At 36.8% G+C, this 17063-nt stretch overlaps 1 protein-coding gene across 3 annotated transcripts in view; it reads right to left on the reverse strand.

Annotated features, from left to right (window-relative positions):
- Nucleotides 1-1918: 1918 nt before the first annotated feature.
- The window catches only part of ANKS6 (ankyrin repeat and sterile alpha motif domain containing 6), a 41302-nt gene continuing 26157 nt past the window's right edge, over nt 1919-17063 (reverse strand). For 2 of the 3 annotated variants that reach the window (XM_419064.8, XM_004935173.5), the window contains exons 12-17: nt 15156-15345; nt 13705-13821; nt 11665-11732; nt 10360-10476; nt 9363-9459; nt 1919-2592 (exon numbers count right to left, since the gene is read on the reverse strand). In XM_419064.8, coding sequence (XP_419064.5) covers nt 2543-2592; nt 9363-9459; nt 10360-10476; nt 11665-11732; nt 13705-13821; nt 15156-15345 — 639 coding nt within the window. In that variant the 3' untranslated portion in view covers nt 1919-2542. The other variant, XM_025147784.3, reaches the window with a different exon arrangement.

Raw genomic sequence — 17063 nt, forward strand, 5'->3', positions numbered from 1 at the left:
CTCATTGCAAGTACATTGTTCAGAAGAGAGAGATCAAGGAGAGTCTATCCTCTCTGATATATCCCTCCAAGGGATAATTGTCTTCAACAGACATGGGGAAGGCTGAGGTACTCAATGAGTTCTTAGCACTATCAGTCAGGCTTCCCACATCTCTCATGTCCCTGAACCACTGGGCAGAGGTCAGGGGAGCAGAATCCTTCCTTCTGTAAGAGAAGAACAAATCTGAGACTGCCATGTGAGAGTAAACATCTCCTGGGGCTGGATGACATGCATCCCAGGGTCCTGAAGGAACTGACTGATGTGTTGGCCAACCAGCTCTCCATCATATTTGAAAAATCATGGCTGTCAAGTAAAGTCCCTGGTGACTGGAGATAGAAAAACATCACTCTCATATTCAAGAAAAGGAGAAAGGAAGACCTACAGGCTGGTGAGCCTCACTTCTGTGCCTGGGAAGATCACAGAGTGGATCTTACTGTAACTATATTAAGGCATATACAAGGTGAGAAGGTGGTCTGAGACAGCCAGCACAGCTTCACCAAGAGTATATAATGTTTGACCAATCTGTTTGCCGTTTATGATGGAGTGATGGCATCACTAGACCAAGGAAAGGCAAATATCATCATCATTTTTACTAAAAGTTATGTTTTTGCAGTACCCATGCTCCAGGAAGTACTTTAGTAAGACAATAGTGTGTAGGTGGATCATGCTATGAAACTCCAGAAGTCAGAGGTTGCCTTAGGGCCAGGCCAGTGACTGCAGATATGACTCAAAAGCAACCCTATCACAGACAGGGAGACCTCTCTACCCCACCAATGCATGACAGCAGACACAGCCAGAATTAGCACTTGTGAATGTGGACTGCAGCACTAGTATAACATTTTGCAAAGAAAAAAAAAAACGTAGCAAGCCACAAATTAATATTGAAGACTGACATAACAGGACTGGTAGCTTTTGTGTCACATGCAACCAATGGGAAGCACTTGTTTCAGAATTCATCTGCCCCTTTTTTGTTTTCAAAGGCAGTTCACATTTTCATACAGACACAGACAGGCACAGTTGACATACTTTACCAATACACTTTTCTTCTTTTTCTTCTTACTTCCACCTTTCTTCCCTGCTGTTTATTCTTTCATACTCTCTGCAAAGATACCATATCACACTTTTCACCCTGTCTTCCTCTAAACAGCTAGTAATAGTTCCTTCTTAATAAAAATGTTTCCCTCCTTAGCTAACTCATTTGACAGTTAAACATGTATTTTCAAAAAGGTTTAATTTCTGAAAGTTATTCTGTTTTGACATTTTTAATGAAAATAAAATTCTAAGTAACTAAAAAGCCAAATCAGCACTCTTTACTGGCTTTTCCCTGGCACAGCTCAGCTGCTCTGCTGTTTGCTCTTGGCACCTTGGCACAGTACCCCAGGTAGACAAATCAATGAAGCCATCACAGAATCAGCTGCCCAACCTAGAGCAACCTGAGGGAAAGCAGAGCATCATTACTTTCACTGCTGCTGTTATCTCTATTTATCCCCATGCTTACTTCTACCTCTATTTTTGCCTGCTAAACTCCACTAAAACCAGTACAGTGAAGAGGAGGAAGGCAGAATCTTTAGATGTGGAGGTAACTGAGATCAATCTTCTGCACTGGAAGTTCTTGACATTACCTGCATCAGTACCACCATATGCACACTGATCTCAAACAGTGGTCAAGGAAAATATTTCTGAGTTTTCAGAAAAAATGAAAATAGAATCATAGTTTTCAGGTAACTTGTATGTTAGTTGATCAACAAAAATTGTATTTACTAAACAGAAAATTACTTTCACTCAAAATTTCTGTACACATCCTTTCAAAAATTAACAAAAAATTCTAAAAACATTTTGAGGATCTGCTAGTGTTAGCGTTCAAGAAAAACAGCCAATATCAGTTAAATGGCTTTATTCTCAAAACAACAGACTGGCAATATAAAATATTTTAACAGTATTTATATTTAAATATTCATGACAGATAACGCATTTTCTTAAATAAAGTGCTATTTTTACAAACAGGTATTTTGTGTTTACTTTTACTGTTCTAATCTCTAAATATTGAGTAGATAAAGTGAATTTCAGTTAATGAAGAATGCAGCATTACTTTTCCTTTATATTCCTTCTCATGAAACCATTACACTTTTCTACTTGGTGATTTACGTGCCTTCTTCCATGCTTTTGTTGCTCTTGATCTTGCCTACAGGGGCCTCCCATGGATTCTTCATCTCTGGGCAGTGAAGACTAGGAAGAAAACATGCATCTTCATTCTTTCTGCTTTCCTTTCTTCTAAAATCCAAACCATGGAAGCTCTGAACAATTCAACTCTTAGGTGGAAATACAAAAGCAATCTTTTACTTTCTTTGAGGCTTTGTAGGACTGGAATCATCAACATTAATTCATAAAGTTCTATACAGGTGTACTGAGGACTAAAGTTTCAAATTTTCATTTGTATGCTTGGATTTACTCAGCTGGATCCCAGACGTCACTATAAGATCAAAATCTCTTTTTATTCCAGTAGCTACCTCTTAGGAGCGACAGCTTCTTGTGGTTTTATGGAGCAGCCAGGTGCTGTAAAAGAATAAATAAATACATCTGACAACTTGCAAACAATGAGACTCAAAGCTTTACTTTAAAGAAGACCGACAAATTCCACAGTTAGCACAAACAGGTTCATGTTTCCCAGTCTCATTGATACACCTGACCCCAACAGCTTGACCCTGTAATTCATTTTACTCATCTTAAGCCCACTCCTGTAAAGAGAACATATGAAAAGCCATCTGCTGCCACAAACCTTTCTCTTTTCTTAATATGCATCTTTCCATTTACACATCTATACAGTTTTGCTCTTATTTTGTAATGTCTCTAACTCCCTCCTTTGGATAATTTCTATTTGTTATTTTTGACTCTGAATCCTAAGGTGGAAAGCAAATACACTAACTGCTCCCTGTTCTCTTCCACTTTATTACATCACATTTTTAAATGCCTGCATGAGTACCTGTAGATATGTATGTGTGAATCAATAAACAACACACAGTATTACATAAGGAGAAACTGGAAGATCAGAATTACTGAAAGAAGATATTATTTATCACAGTTTGAATGGGATCATATTTCATAGGCAGAGTTATACTTCACTTAATGTGTATCTGTAGAATATTCAATGAATTCTTTTGTTCAGTGTAACTGCTTGATGATAAGGTGTTCCCTTTTCTTCTCAGCTGCTACAACAAAAGTGCTACGTGTAGGTGGGGAAGGGCAGCATGAGGTTATATATAGGCAGATAAATGAGGTTAATTTTTTTTTTCATGTATTTCAATAAATTTGATATTAGAAAGGAAACTAAGCTATTTGGCAGTTAGCATTACCTCCAGGAAACCTTTATTTATATTTTCACAATTAGAATAACAAAAAAATGCCCTAGGAAAAAAAAGACTATGCCCTTTGGTGTACTGTCTTTGGATGTCCTCCTGCTTTTTTATGTCATTTTTGCAGTGGCAAATTCTGTTACAAGTTTCAGACTTGGAGAAGGGAGCTCCACTAAATACTTACTTCCATTTTTTCATCACGGGGCTGAAATTTAACACATTCTTACATTAATTTTGTATTTCGTGCATGGAATCAATTTCTACTTTTCAGGAATAAATCATATTCTTTTGAGTTATTTTGCTTTTTCTTTTTTTTTTTCTTGTAATATCATTTAATCCATATGAGCTTTTTTTCATCTTTTTATTTCTGATTTGGCATGTTTGTATTGAGATTCAGCTCTCCCTCCTTTCATGTCATTTATCTCTATGAACCTCTAGATCAGTGTCAGCTATGTTCAACTCTTTGAAGAATGAGTAGATCTTGACCAACAGTAATCCCCTACACATCAGTCCTGGCAGCTGGGTATTCAAAAAGTTCTGACTTGCTCCTTTACTAGAATCACATAAGCAAAAACATTGCCTCAACATACTAACGCAATGCTGTGACAGTACCATTTCTTCAATCCAGAGCTTTCTAAGAAATTCAGACTTTATGCTGCTGCTTCCTATCTCAGTGAAGCAGAATTTTTTGTATTGCAGAGCAGTTCCTCTTTCCTCATGCCTCCACAGGCTGCTCATCTGCTCTAAATTTGAATAGTGAAGCAGCAATCTAGTACTGTGGTTTTATCTGTTCTTTCTGAAACATTCACTAGGTTATTAAAAAGCAACATCTTCCTAGTATGCAGTTTCTCTTGTCAGGAACAAAAACCTGTCTGTTGTGATTAGAACACATTAGGAAAATGTTAAGCTTTTTCTTTTCTTTAGAAAGTCAAAAATTCTTTAAGGTTTACACTTGGAAAGAATTAATTTCAGCAGAATTTTCTGAAGGTCATTGATTAATTTCCATTAATAAGGATAACAAGACAACATTCTTCATACAAGTACTGTTTGCCTGTTCAGAACAGGGAGAAGAACCATGGCACCCTAAATCCTACTGGCTTACGTGTCCAGAAGCCACTTGTATGGGAATTGTTGAGTCACGGCCTAAACCACTGATTGATCACCTGAGGCAAGGACTGAGTCAGCCCTGGGAGCACAGGTGAAGGCAATTCACCTGTGTGACCAAAAGGAGTGGAGTCAGGCTGCACCTCTCCTAGACCCCATTTAGGGGCTGACTGCTAATGAGGAAGGATCTCTTTCTGGAGATCCCTCCCTTTGGAGTTTTCTTCTGGGAGCCTAGGATATGGGTGGCCATTTCATTTATTTTTGATTGTCTCTTTCTACCATGATAATCTTTCTAACTATAAACCTGTAAAATACCATCCTAACCACTCCACTCTTCTAACTGTCCATTTGTTAATTATACACAACTGCATTATTTATACCCAGAGTAATCATTTGTCTTATGTAATTCAGGCACGGATTTAAAATGTGGAGCTCCTGCAGCCTGGACATTCAGCCTAATCTGGTATCGTTGGCAGGGGCCAAGAAGGAAGATCTCAATATCATTCTGACAGAAAACGATTACATGTTACAGCCTATTGTTTCTGCAAAGAAGCATCTCAGTGCCAGCCCCAGGGATAAAACAGAACCTGATGCACAAAGTAATCTCTCTCCCAGTGGTGAACTTGACTATAATTGAAACAGCTCAGCTGCCAAAACCCAATATACACTTGACAACTTTTCTACTTTCTTGTAGCGAATATCACAGAGAGCTCTGAAGCAGAGACCTCAGCAGGAGGTGCTCAATCAGAAGGTAGCTGAGGTTCCAAAAGCTAGCAATTGAGTTTGAACAGCCAAAAATCCTGTAAGAAGAAGCTGTGGTATCTTCTCTAACCAAACCTGTTGCATGAAATCAGTTATGTGATCAATCCTTTATTGCTGATGGCACTGCTTTTACCTTTTCTGCCTATTATATTTTTCCTTCTACTGCATTTCTTAGGAGTGTAAACACAATTACTCCTGTTCTATTTTCTGTTCTTGAAACATTCATCTACACGTTTTTCTGTTTCTATTGCTTGGTATACTGAACCAGGCTGGAAAAGCACCAACAGTTCTTACACCAGTGGCAGCAGAAGAGGGACTGAGCCTGGGCAGTGGGAAATGGGGCATTTTCTAGGGAACTGGAGCTGGGTGGGAAGACTGTAGAAGTTGTAGAGAATCACAGGTTTGGTGATGGTAATTGGTCTATAGGCTTACGATAATTTTGAGGGTTTTTTTCTCAGGAAGTGAGAAGTTAGTTTTGTTTCCCCTGCTTTTTTATTTCTGAGCCTTATGGATATGTTCAGATCTCACTGCATTATCTTTACATCTCTAAAGCCTAGAAAGTTCATAAAAGCAGAGCTACACTTGCAGCCACACCATTTTAGGTACTAAGTTTTAAAATGACTCAAAATACTGAGGAGATCACAGTGATAAGTATGAAACAGTGACACTGACACAGTTGAAAGAGTAGTATATTATTATCACACAATCTACATCATGAAAGGGAGAATCATCAAGCAGCTTTTCTTCTAATACTGCTCAATGTGCCTAGAAAGAGCTCTTGAAAAAGCAATGGCAGTGAACCATGCAAAAAGCATAAACATTTCATATATTTTTCAAACATTTCTGAGGAAGTAACCTGTTTGAGATGCCAAGATGCCATCCAACTATTAGATGGCAATAAGAGCTACTGGATTAGGTTAACACCAAAAACTAAATGTATTTACTATAGAACAGCTAGTGAAAGTTCCCATTTCACATAAAGAAGCCTTTTTTATGTGGAATTTCAAGGACTCTTAACTTGAAGTACTGCTAAAAAAGGTGATGAAAGAAATAGGCAAAGCAAGTAACAAACTGCTAAGCCACAAGTTCTAGAGGAAGTCAATGATTAAGCAGCTGAACTTTTGAGAACGGGGAGCAGATTCTTGTTTAAATTGCCAGGTAACAGAACTGATAAAAAATGATGCTCATCTTTTCAAGGATTCCAGCGGAGATCCAGGGAAACACAGACCACAGAGAAGGCAAGTAGCAGGAGGGAAAATAAGCATGAACAAAGAATTGAAATAATGAACCTCTGAAATGTTGTGGAAAAGTATCAAAAGAGTGAATTGGATGTCGTCTCACCAGCCTACTGGAATTTCTTGAAGGTGCCAGCAATATTGTACACAGAAGAGATCCACTTGATGGCTGAATTTTTAAAAGGTATTTGGCAGTTTCCAAGGCTGGCTCTTAAGACAAGGAATCCACAGAGTAAAAACATTTCTTGTGTGGATAAAGAATAGATAAGAAGGCAGAAGACAGAAGATTAAACAGTGATTTTCCACAGTGAAGAGATTCACTGGTAGCATTTCACAGAGGACTATGGACATTCAACATATGATTTGGGAAAGGGCATATGGAGTCAAATGACAATTTTTCCTAAGTTATCCACATAAACAAAAACAAAGGCAAACAGCGAAGTGGAAAAAGGACTTTGTGAAACTTCAGTGACCAGACAGTATCAAGGCAGATGAAATCAGATGAAGATAAAAATGAGCTAATATGAAATTAGGCATACAGAAAAAAAGAAAAAAACAAAACCAAAAAAAAAAAAAAAACCCCAAAAAAACCAACTTATGAATGGTTATATAAAATGCCCTCTTAGCTCACACTCAGTAGATGATCTGGGCTGTAGCACACAGTTCCAATGAGTACCAATTCAGTCTTCCACTGTATTTAAAAAAACAAAGTAATAGAAGTAACTAGTAAAAGGTAAGAGAACTGAAAATAGAGATGATAACTGAAAAGAAATTACTGTATCAAGTGTAAATCAACAGTATGCCTACATCTTGAGTATTTTACGTCAGGCTCGTATCTTCAAATCTAAAAGGATATACTGGAAAAAAGAAATGAAGACAGAAAAACTATGGTATAGGGAATGTTTAAGAAGCCTCCAAGACTTCCATCTGGAAAAAGAAACACAGCTAAGGAAGAATATCACAGATATCTATAAAATCATCTGTGGCATGGAGGCAGTGAAGAAGGAACAAATCATCTGCTGTAGCTTCTGATCCAGTAGAATAATTGGAAATGGACAAAGGACATGGTAAGTTCACAACAAATGGAAGATGTGAAAGCAAGTAGCTCTTTACACAAATGTCAGATGAGACCAGATGATACAGCTGTACGTGACTGTGTGAATTTTGGATCCCACTCTGAACAGATGCTGTTATATTCTAAAATATTACACCTTCCTAGAAACCACTTCAAGTTCCAGAGACAATGTAAAGGTCCCACTGCTACTTTTTAAAATAAAAAGCAGCTTACCTGGTTCTTTTACCTACATGTTCACTTCCTTTGCTATTGCTTCTGTTGCTGTATCTCAGCCAAATCTACTTCATGGAGCTCTCACACACAATAATCCAAAAGCGAGATCTCTGTTGAACAGGAGCAACTGTTGCCTCATTCTTACAAAACAACATTCTCCCCAGCTCTGTGCCACAAATAGTGTTTTCTGCTATCTTCAAGACACCAGCAAGTTGCTTGAAGACAATTTACATCTGTATGTTTCTTCAGTTCTTGAGTAATTCCAGTTCACTGCATCATTTTATCAAATTCCAAGTATTGGCTTCTGCTCACCTAGTAGTACCTACAGAAGAGGCTTTTCAAGTCTGGGATGTTATCAAGAGGCATCCAGAAGTTCCCACACATGCTGACTACTCTGAGAATAGGAAGCAAGCTGCACAATGCGTTCAGTGATACTTGACAGTGGCTTTCAGTCATGCAGACTATACAGAATCCAGAAAGTAGCTCACATTGACTAACTACCTCAGCAGTGACCAGTTTTCACCAAGACAGCAATGCAACTACAGTTTTAACTTGCTTTCACATATTTAATGATATTCAGCTGATCGAGATTGGAACAACTGAGACTCGTGCACTACGTAGGACTGCTAAAGCACACAATACCTCAAATATTTAGCATAACCACAAAAAAAGCGTAGTACTTTTGTGAGTGGATGCAAGGTGGAAAATAAGCAACTGAAGGAGAGTAAGAGGTACTTAAGAGGGTAAATTTCTTAAGGCCATTCAATGCTTTTATGTTCTTGCTAAAACATAGGTCCAGAAATACACATAGGAATAAGTTTCATCCAATTCCTTGACCTTGATTAACAGATGTGTATCTGTCTTTTGCTCAGACTGTTAGCAGGGCAGAGATTTAAAGCTTTAACATCTATGTGTGACTGTGCTGAATGTATTTAGCTGATGCATGTCAGAACACCTTTCCGTGCATTTTGATTACAGATATAAAATTTAAAATGCAGTTTTAGTTTTGCTAGCCATTGCCATGGTTAGCAATTAACATCGGTAGTTGGAATGGGCACATTCTAAACAAGGCACCTACAGGCAGTCATATAAAAATATTACCTATACAAAATAAATGCATACATACATAAATACATAATCAAAACAGCTGTTTAAGCCAATATGCTAAATTGCAAACCTCAAATATATTGCATCTACTTGATCACACTAAAGGAAATTGTCTCATATAAACATTATGAAAAAAAGAACCAAAAACCCTATATCATACAGAAACTCACCTCTTACTGCTGCTCTTCATCATATACTTCAGTTTGCTATATTTATATCTATTTTCTGTGTTCAATAATAATAAATGCAAAACAAAAATCTTATGCTCATTTCAAATAATATTGAAGTGTGTGCACAGATCTTATAAATAGCTCTTCTTTTCTTACCTCGAAATCTTTTCTACAATCTCAATAAAAGACACAGATATGCATCAAACAGAGAAAATGGTTAACTAACTTGTTTTTCACATTCTGTCCTCTAACTAACATTAATTAGAAATAATAATATGTCATTCAGTTGATGTCAGGTGGTACTTACTCTGGGAATGACCAGGAGGCCGTGTGTTACTAACACTACTCTCAAAGGAAGAGTGGAAGTTGTGTATGGTTTCCTGTAAAATCTGTCTCTCTCGTCCCTGTGAAAAAAGAAAACAAATTAAGTATTTCTGTTTCAGGAAAAAAAAATATTGTAAGTTCACAAAAACACGGAAAATATGTATTTCTACATCCAGAGAGTCACAGTGCATTATGAGGAATAATATCAAATCCTTCTCTCCCAGGTATGTAGAAAATTCTGCAGTCTCGTGAAACTGTCAGACAGCAGTAAAAGCATTTTCAGGATTTTCTTCATGGCTATAACAGCATGGAGCATCATCTTCCTCTCCAAATTTGTAGCTTTATCTCTGCTGCTTTTGATCTCACCTTGGGGAATTATCTTTATGTTTTGTTTATGTGAGCTTCCAATATCAGAGAGAGAATGAACCCTAAAACTTCAAGAAGCAGCCGAGTAGTTCAGCAGTCCAAATTAAAGAGATTCTCCAGTCCATAATTTCTCTGACATGAACAGTGCTTCTTGTACACCATCTCTAGACCACTAGTATACGTGTCAAGGCAGAAAAAAAAAAAAAAAAGTGAGAAATGAAAGAAGTGATTGTTTGTCTAGTTCCAAAAAATTAAAAATTGGTAGGAAAAATGGAGACATTTTTCATCACGTTCAACTTAGTGTCACTAAAATCAATGTTCACTAACTGTAACGTGACCAACATTTGCATTAGTGTCAGCTTTTAATATATTTGCCTTTGTAAAACTCTGTAAAAGAACAGTACAGTTACTGAGCTAGGGAAGAGTTCATGAAATAAAACAGGTGGTACCAGAAAAGAAAGTATTCTTCAATAAGCATGTTAAATGTCTTCTTTGGAAAACATTCCTTTCACTTTTCTAGCTAACATACGCAATTGAATTTCCAAACATGTATTCAATTATTAATACAATCAAACATGGAATTAATTTATTAAGTACCATATTTCAAAACGTACCTTTCCTGCATTCAGTTCAGAAATAGCTGCCAGGATTTGCTGCCTTGAACCATCTGTTTTAATACCCAGCTCTTTCAGATCACCATCAGTAAGAGTAAGGAAGGCTTCCATATCCACCTACATGTGAAAAAGGAAAAAGTGTTTACCCAGGTAAGATTCACTCCTGAAGGATAGAATTTTTTAAAAATGGTGTAAACTTACTGGAAATAGATTCTATATTGTGCACACAAAAAACTTTAATGAATTGACAGCTTCAAATGGTACCTACTTTTCCACTCTGCTGTTGAATTTTAAATCTGCTGTTAATACTTCAGTTGTTTGTTATTATATAGTTTAAATGTTCATGGATTTTATTGGTCTTTTGAAAAGCACAGTCTTTTCCTTACTGTAACTGTTTGTTGGACAGACTAAGGTTTTTCTCCCCTTCAAAAGCATTGCTGAATTTTCAGAATACTGTGTGTACTTTTTCATTGTCTCCTAAGGAAAATTTAGGGTTTGCTCATGTATCAGTTATATTGTATCAGAACATCCACAAAGCTGTGATAAAAACAAACATCTATAAGCTCATATTGAGAGAAACTTTGCACACAAAAGCATTTCTACAAAATGCTTCCTTCCCTATCACTCTAGGGAACAATAATAAGCCCAGTGTGTGTGGTGCTGAATCCACAGCAATGGCAATTTATTACATGTCCATTCACTGCCCTCTGCCTTCCAACAAATAAACATGCAATGATTGCTTGCATCTGTTAATGTCTTAAACATTGACATGAACTATTTTCATTTTCACTTTTTTGTTTGTTTGTTTTAATTTCAGGTAAGTCACTGTTACAGGTCTCATCTACAACAACACTCAAGTTCTCCAGTTTAAAATCACCTTCTGCTTATTCATAGTGGATAAAGTAGGGAAAGCAACCATCTCAGAGACTCACAGCCTGCTGTTCTCCAGCTGCAAGTGAGGTTCCAGCTGTGATTTCAGAAGTGATACAGCATGTCCTACAAACTGTTCAGCCCCATTGGATATGGACATATATAGAGAAAGCAAGATGTAAAAATGGAAGAAAAAATATCTGAGGCATCTATCTATAACAAAATTGTAGATTCAGTGTAAAAAGCATTGATACGTTCCTGGAGAATTCCAGGAATATCACTTCAGTCCATGTTTCAAGGTCCTCTCTGCAACTAGAAATGGTTATAAAACTTTAATTTTTAAGTTGAGATTTTGGATCATAATTTTAATGCAATGTGTGTCATGCCATGCTTTTTCGAAACAGCAAAAAAAGAAACCTTTTAAAAAAGATTTACCTCTTGTTCCTCAAAAATAGGCTGATATTTCTCAAGGGACAATTTTTTAAGGATGCCAGTCAGCTCATCTGTAATATCAGGAAAAAAAAAAGGGGTCAGAAAAGATCAGTGGTATTGATCTCTCCAGTGTTAACTGCTGAGGATATATTATCAAATGATATATTCCACACCGTGACATACTGCAACATAAACCAAATCACATTTACTCTGCATCAAAAATAAAAATACTGTCTTATGGTAATTCTATCTAGCCATACCTTGGTAGGATGAAATCCTTTTGCTGTATCCTCCTTTCGTCCTCATAAAAACAATCCTAAATAAACCAACTTTTGAGGACAGCTTTAATGCCAAAAATGCAGGTGCTTGGCCCTGGATGGCTGATTCAGGTCAGGTCAGGCTGTCTATACATCAAAATTCTTCAAGCAGGCAATTAAGTGAATGAGGAATTTCCATAGCATGATTCAAGAAGTTAAAATGTAGAGCAAGCACTTACCCACTCACTTATTCAAACCATTGATACAACAAGGGTATATCCAAATCTCTTCTGCTCAAGCACCTGACATACAGTCTTGAACACACATAGCTGAAGTCCAACAAAGGTGAAACTTGGGCAGAATTTAAGGTTCACAAGATTACCTTCCCAGGTTAACAGGTCTGGATATTGAGTTTCCTCTCAAAGTCTAAGCAACTTAAAAGCTGAAGGACCTGATAGCAACTCTTAAAACACTTTGAAATGTGATTACCTAGTTAAAAAAACAACTGCAGTTTTAGAATAACTCACCATTACCTCTCTTGGTTACACAGTACTTCTCTGAACTCAGGATTCTGTTTATTTTTACTGTTACGGCGTCACAAACAACTAATGTATTACCAAAATGATCATCTGAACTAACAAGTCAACATAAAATGAAGAACATATCATACAATCATGTCATAGAACCATAGAATGGCCTGGGTTGAAAAGGACCACAATGATCACCTAGTTTCAACCCCCCTGCTATGTGCAGGGTTGCCAACCACTAGACCAGGCTGCCCAGAGCCACATCCAGCCTGGACTTGAATGCCTCCAGGGATGGAGCATCCACAGCCTTTCTGGGCAACCTGTTCCAGTGCATCACCATCCTCTGAGTGAAAAAACATGAGTGAAAACATTATACAACAAAACTATATTTAATACAATATACCCCATATTAGCTTGTTTTCATTGCAAAGATGTCACCATTCCATTTTCAAATATATTTTGGTTTTATTTCCTTCTTTGTCATTAAAAACTAGAAAGAGAATTTCACTAAGCTTCTCAAAAGACATCAGATATCTTGAGATGCACAGACATTTCTGTTCACCATTCTGGAAATCCTTTGTTTACATAGAAAAGCCCATCGAAAACTGAAGTGATAACTGCAGTTGAGTCTTATTTTTGACAATTTGTTTGATATGCTTAACATGTAAAGGCTGGCATGGTGTCAGGCTAAAAGACACTAAAAGTGCCCTAGGTGAGGTTAACCCATGTGAAAAAGTAACTGGTTTTAAAAACATGATACGAGAATTTCTTCACACAGTTTGACAAAAAATATCATCTTAAAGAAATAAAATAGAACTTACATCAAAGGCCCTCAGATATAATGCTAGCCTCTTCTTTCTTTTTAGGCTGTTGGCTAGCCTTCTAAATTTTCAGCCCACCTGGTGTGCTTTCATTATAGCCTATGATACTGGAAGAAACTTCCAGAATTTCTAAATCTAGAGCTTTGCTGTCATAGACAACAATTAACACTTTTCACAAACTTAGACAGTATTTTCAAGTTTTCTTTTCCTCTTTCCCTCTTCCTGTTCCCGTATTATATACTAGTTTGGAACAAAACCAGAAACCTCTCAATTCTGTAATTCCTGCATTGCATGTTGTTTCTCCTTCACTTTTTCTCTAAGTTTTGTTTTACATATCTAGTCTTCTTATCTACATCCCTGAACAAAGCATGGGCTCTCTCAGCTCTGCCACATTTAGCACCTCTTCAGTACTGTTCTACAGAAGCAAGGTGGAGTTACCTTTCTCCAAGTTTTCACCTCCTCCTTTTGTTCTCATATGGTTTCTTCTTTCATGATTCTCCACATCACTGGTTCTCAGAATAGGAAAAAGTTGTTGATGGTCCACCAAGTGGTTACCTAAGAAAAAACCATGCACACTTCTGAATCACACTGCCTACTGGTCCTTCAAGCAATGACCGAAGAAAATGAATTGGAAAATTAATTTCAGTTTACTTGAAATAAGAAATAGTTAACACTGCACAACTTACTCTTCTGATTACTGCTGGGCCTCTGAGCTGTTACTGATGAATTAACTCACAATAAGAGAAGACCTTGAAAGAAGACCGCTCAAGTATGAATGCTTACAAGCACAGTGAACCCAGAACTACTTCAGCTCCTGACAGCCTATACCTCTACTACACAAGAAACTTGCTGTATCATAGCACTAGTGGTGCTGTCATAAAGCCCTGCTTCTCAAGGTGAGATTATAACAGCTGAAGCTTGGGGAATTCCTCTTCTTTTCCAAGAATCAGTTATTTTCCTCTCTCTATATTTCTAACCTGACAACTTTTTTGTTATCAAGTCGTTATTATAAAATGGCACTAACTGAAGCGTGAAAGGATTTTCTCCAGTAGTCAGTACAATATGTTACAACTAGGACATGATAAGAGGACAGAAAGTGGGTCAAATAATGCCTCCCTTTAGGTTAAACAGGGAAGTACAGTGCCAGTAGAAAGTTAGTGTAAGTGAAAATAAAAATCAATCCTGACACTTTCCAAACAAACAAACAAAAAGCAACCACAGTAAATATAGGACATCTGCCTCTTGTAGAAACCAGATAAAAGTATCCACATCTCTTATTTAATAGATTTTGAGTGATGTTATTTTTCTCATTTTTTTGAATGTTTACAGAAGAAAAAAAATTAAGTAGTTGATATTCTATGTCCAAATATCCTGTAGCAAGAGGACTTCTAAAAATAAAAGTTGTAATTTAGACCTAAAAATTCAAGTTAAAAATAAATAATCTCACTGGAAATGTATGAATTGGTATGCATCCAAACTGTCTTTCTGTAACAATGCGTTTCACTGAATTTATTAAAACCATATTTTCATTTCAAATTTGGAGAGAAGTTTTCTACCCTTAGTAAGTGATGGAAAAACACATTTAAGCCAGAAAATGGGGGAAGAAAGGACATGCCATAAAAATGGCCTACTTACATACATGCTCTATGATAGCTTTAGGATATTAATCATCTCCCTCAGAATGGAAGCGATCACAGTTTTTGGAAGATGAACACCCACTGTTACTGCTGGAATGCAAATCTCATAGCAGAAAACACTGAAATATTTTTTCCTACATAAGAAAATGTTCTCACTCTCATGCAGAGAGACAATAGTCCAGTACAATTACAGTTTTAAACACTATGTACTCTTGATAAATGAATCACCTATAATGGCAGTGATCTACTTACCATCTTCTGTAATAGTACCACTGCTGGAACCATTGCTCTTGGCCTGTCTGTGAGAAGAAGAGAGAGAGGACTCCATGTTGTGAACCTTAGGAGACGGAGAGGGTGATGGGGAAGGTGTGAGCGTTGGTGATGTGCTTTTAGAAGTAGATGAAGTCCCAGATGGAGGTCTTTTGCTCATCTCTGTTTTTTGCTATAGTTAAGAACATAATTATTTCAGGGAGAAAAAAAAAAAAAAAAAAGTGTTTAATTCATAGAATCATTTCTGCAGAGCAAGTAGACACAAGTGGATGTATCTGTTTGATTCATACTGAAATAGTTTGAGTAATACTGATTTATCCCAGGTAAGAGTCTGTTCTCTCAAATTCCTTAAGGAAAACACATGCAAGAAGGCCCCAGTTTTGGAACAGGAAAATTATTTTTCATAAAGCAATTCTCTACATAAGCATTATAATTAGTTTGCATTTAAAAGGTGACATTATTTTGACTCAGGTCAACATAACACAGGTCTTTTTTATTCTGTATTTTAATTAAATAAATAAATCCTTAATTAAAGCTTCTCAGAGTGTATCAGACACTATTTTAAAATAACATTTAATTTAACCTGAACTACGTAGCAAGTGTAAATCAAGTTGCAGGTACAGTAAAACCCCCTGCTTTGCTGGAATGAAAGTTTGCAGTCAATCGTCAAATTTGATTATTACCTAACCCCAAATTTCTCTCTCTAGTCTATAATTTGACATTTGTAGAATGCTCTTCCTTTGGTGTATTGTCTGCACTTATCCAAATTACATCACCCTGTAAATTATAATTCAGCTTTTTGTTTCCTTTCTTTAAGGCTTGTACAGTCTCTCACAGACAGCATTTGCAAATTGATCAGTTTAACTTCACGGCACTTTTTAGATCAGTTCCAAATTTAGACAACATAATCTCAATGGGAGGACACAACAGTTTCCAAATGCTGCTTATTACAACAAAGTGGGCTGCTTAAGGTCTTGCAGCCAGCATGGATTCCTGTGTAACTGAGTATTCCCAGCAGACACTGCTGTCCAGAAAATCATCTCAGAGGTGATAAGTGAACATCTATAGTGAGATCCACACCAATAACATGTTTTGTTATTGATGGGTAAATCTAACTTCATCCAGACATCTGAGCAAAGAGCACTGAAGAGTTGTTGCCTAACATATTAGCATAATTTCTATTCAAAAATCTTTTCAAGAGAATTATGAACTGCATTCCCAGAAGATGATTTACAGTGCATCATTACTCACTACTTCTTTATCTCCTAACATCTTCCACTGTGAGCGTGAATAATAATTAAACTTCTTACTGGCAGCAGTAAGAAGTCTGCCTTATGATCAGCAGGTCAAAGCTTACAGGCACAGATATTATATCTTAATAGGCTAACTAATGAAACTAGGAAAAAAAGTATGATTTTTTGGGTGTATAAGCAATTCTGAAATTATTTCCAAGACAAAAACAAGCTGAGAGCAACTGCTGACAGTTTAATTAGAAATATATTGGTCAAACCACCTCTGAAAGAAAAAAGCGTTTGGTACCTGTTCAGCAGGGGAGACTTTAAGGAGGGAAGAGGATAATAAAGTGACTTTGTCTACTAGAAAGAAAGAGACAGATCATTTATAACCTGCAGAGCAGTTATGTGGAGTAGAAAGAAAGGAAAGATTATGAGTCCATAGCTTTTGGAGTCCAGCAGAGTTATAGATTTTTAGCTCTTAATCTCAATTTTAAAACATGACTGGTAGTCCCTTCAGAATCAGGGCTGACAGATCGATCGCACAGTGACTGTTCATGGAAACTATTCTGGCATTGGTAGTTGCACATTTTTCTTTTTCTGACTGTTGCCCTCTGAATTTTCGCTTATTAAATCACCAAAGAACTTTGTGACTTTG

Source organism: Gallus gallus, chromosome 2 (assembly GCF_016699485.2).
Source record: "Gallus gallus isolate bGalGal1 chromosome 2, bGalGal1.mat.broiler.GRCg7b, whole genome shotgun sequence".
NCBI lineage: Eukaryota > Metazoa > Chordata > Aves > Galliformes > Phasianidae > Gallus > Gallus gallus.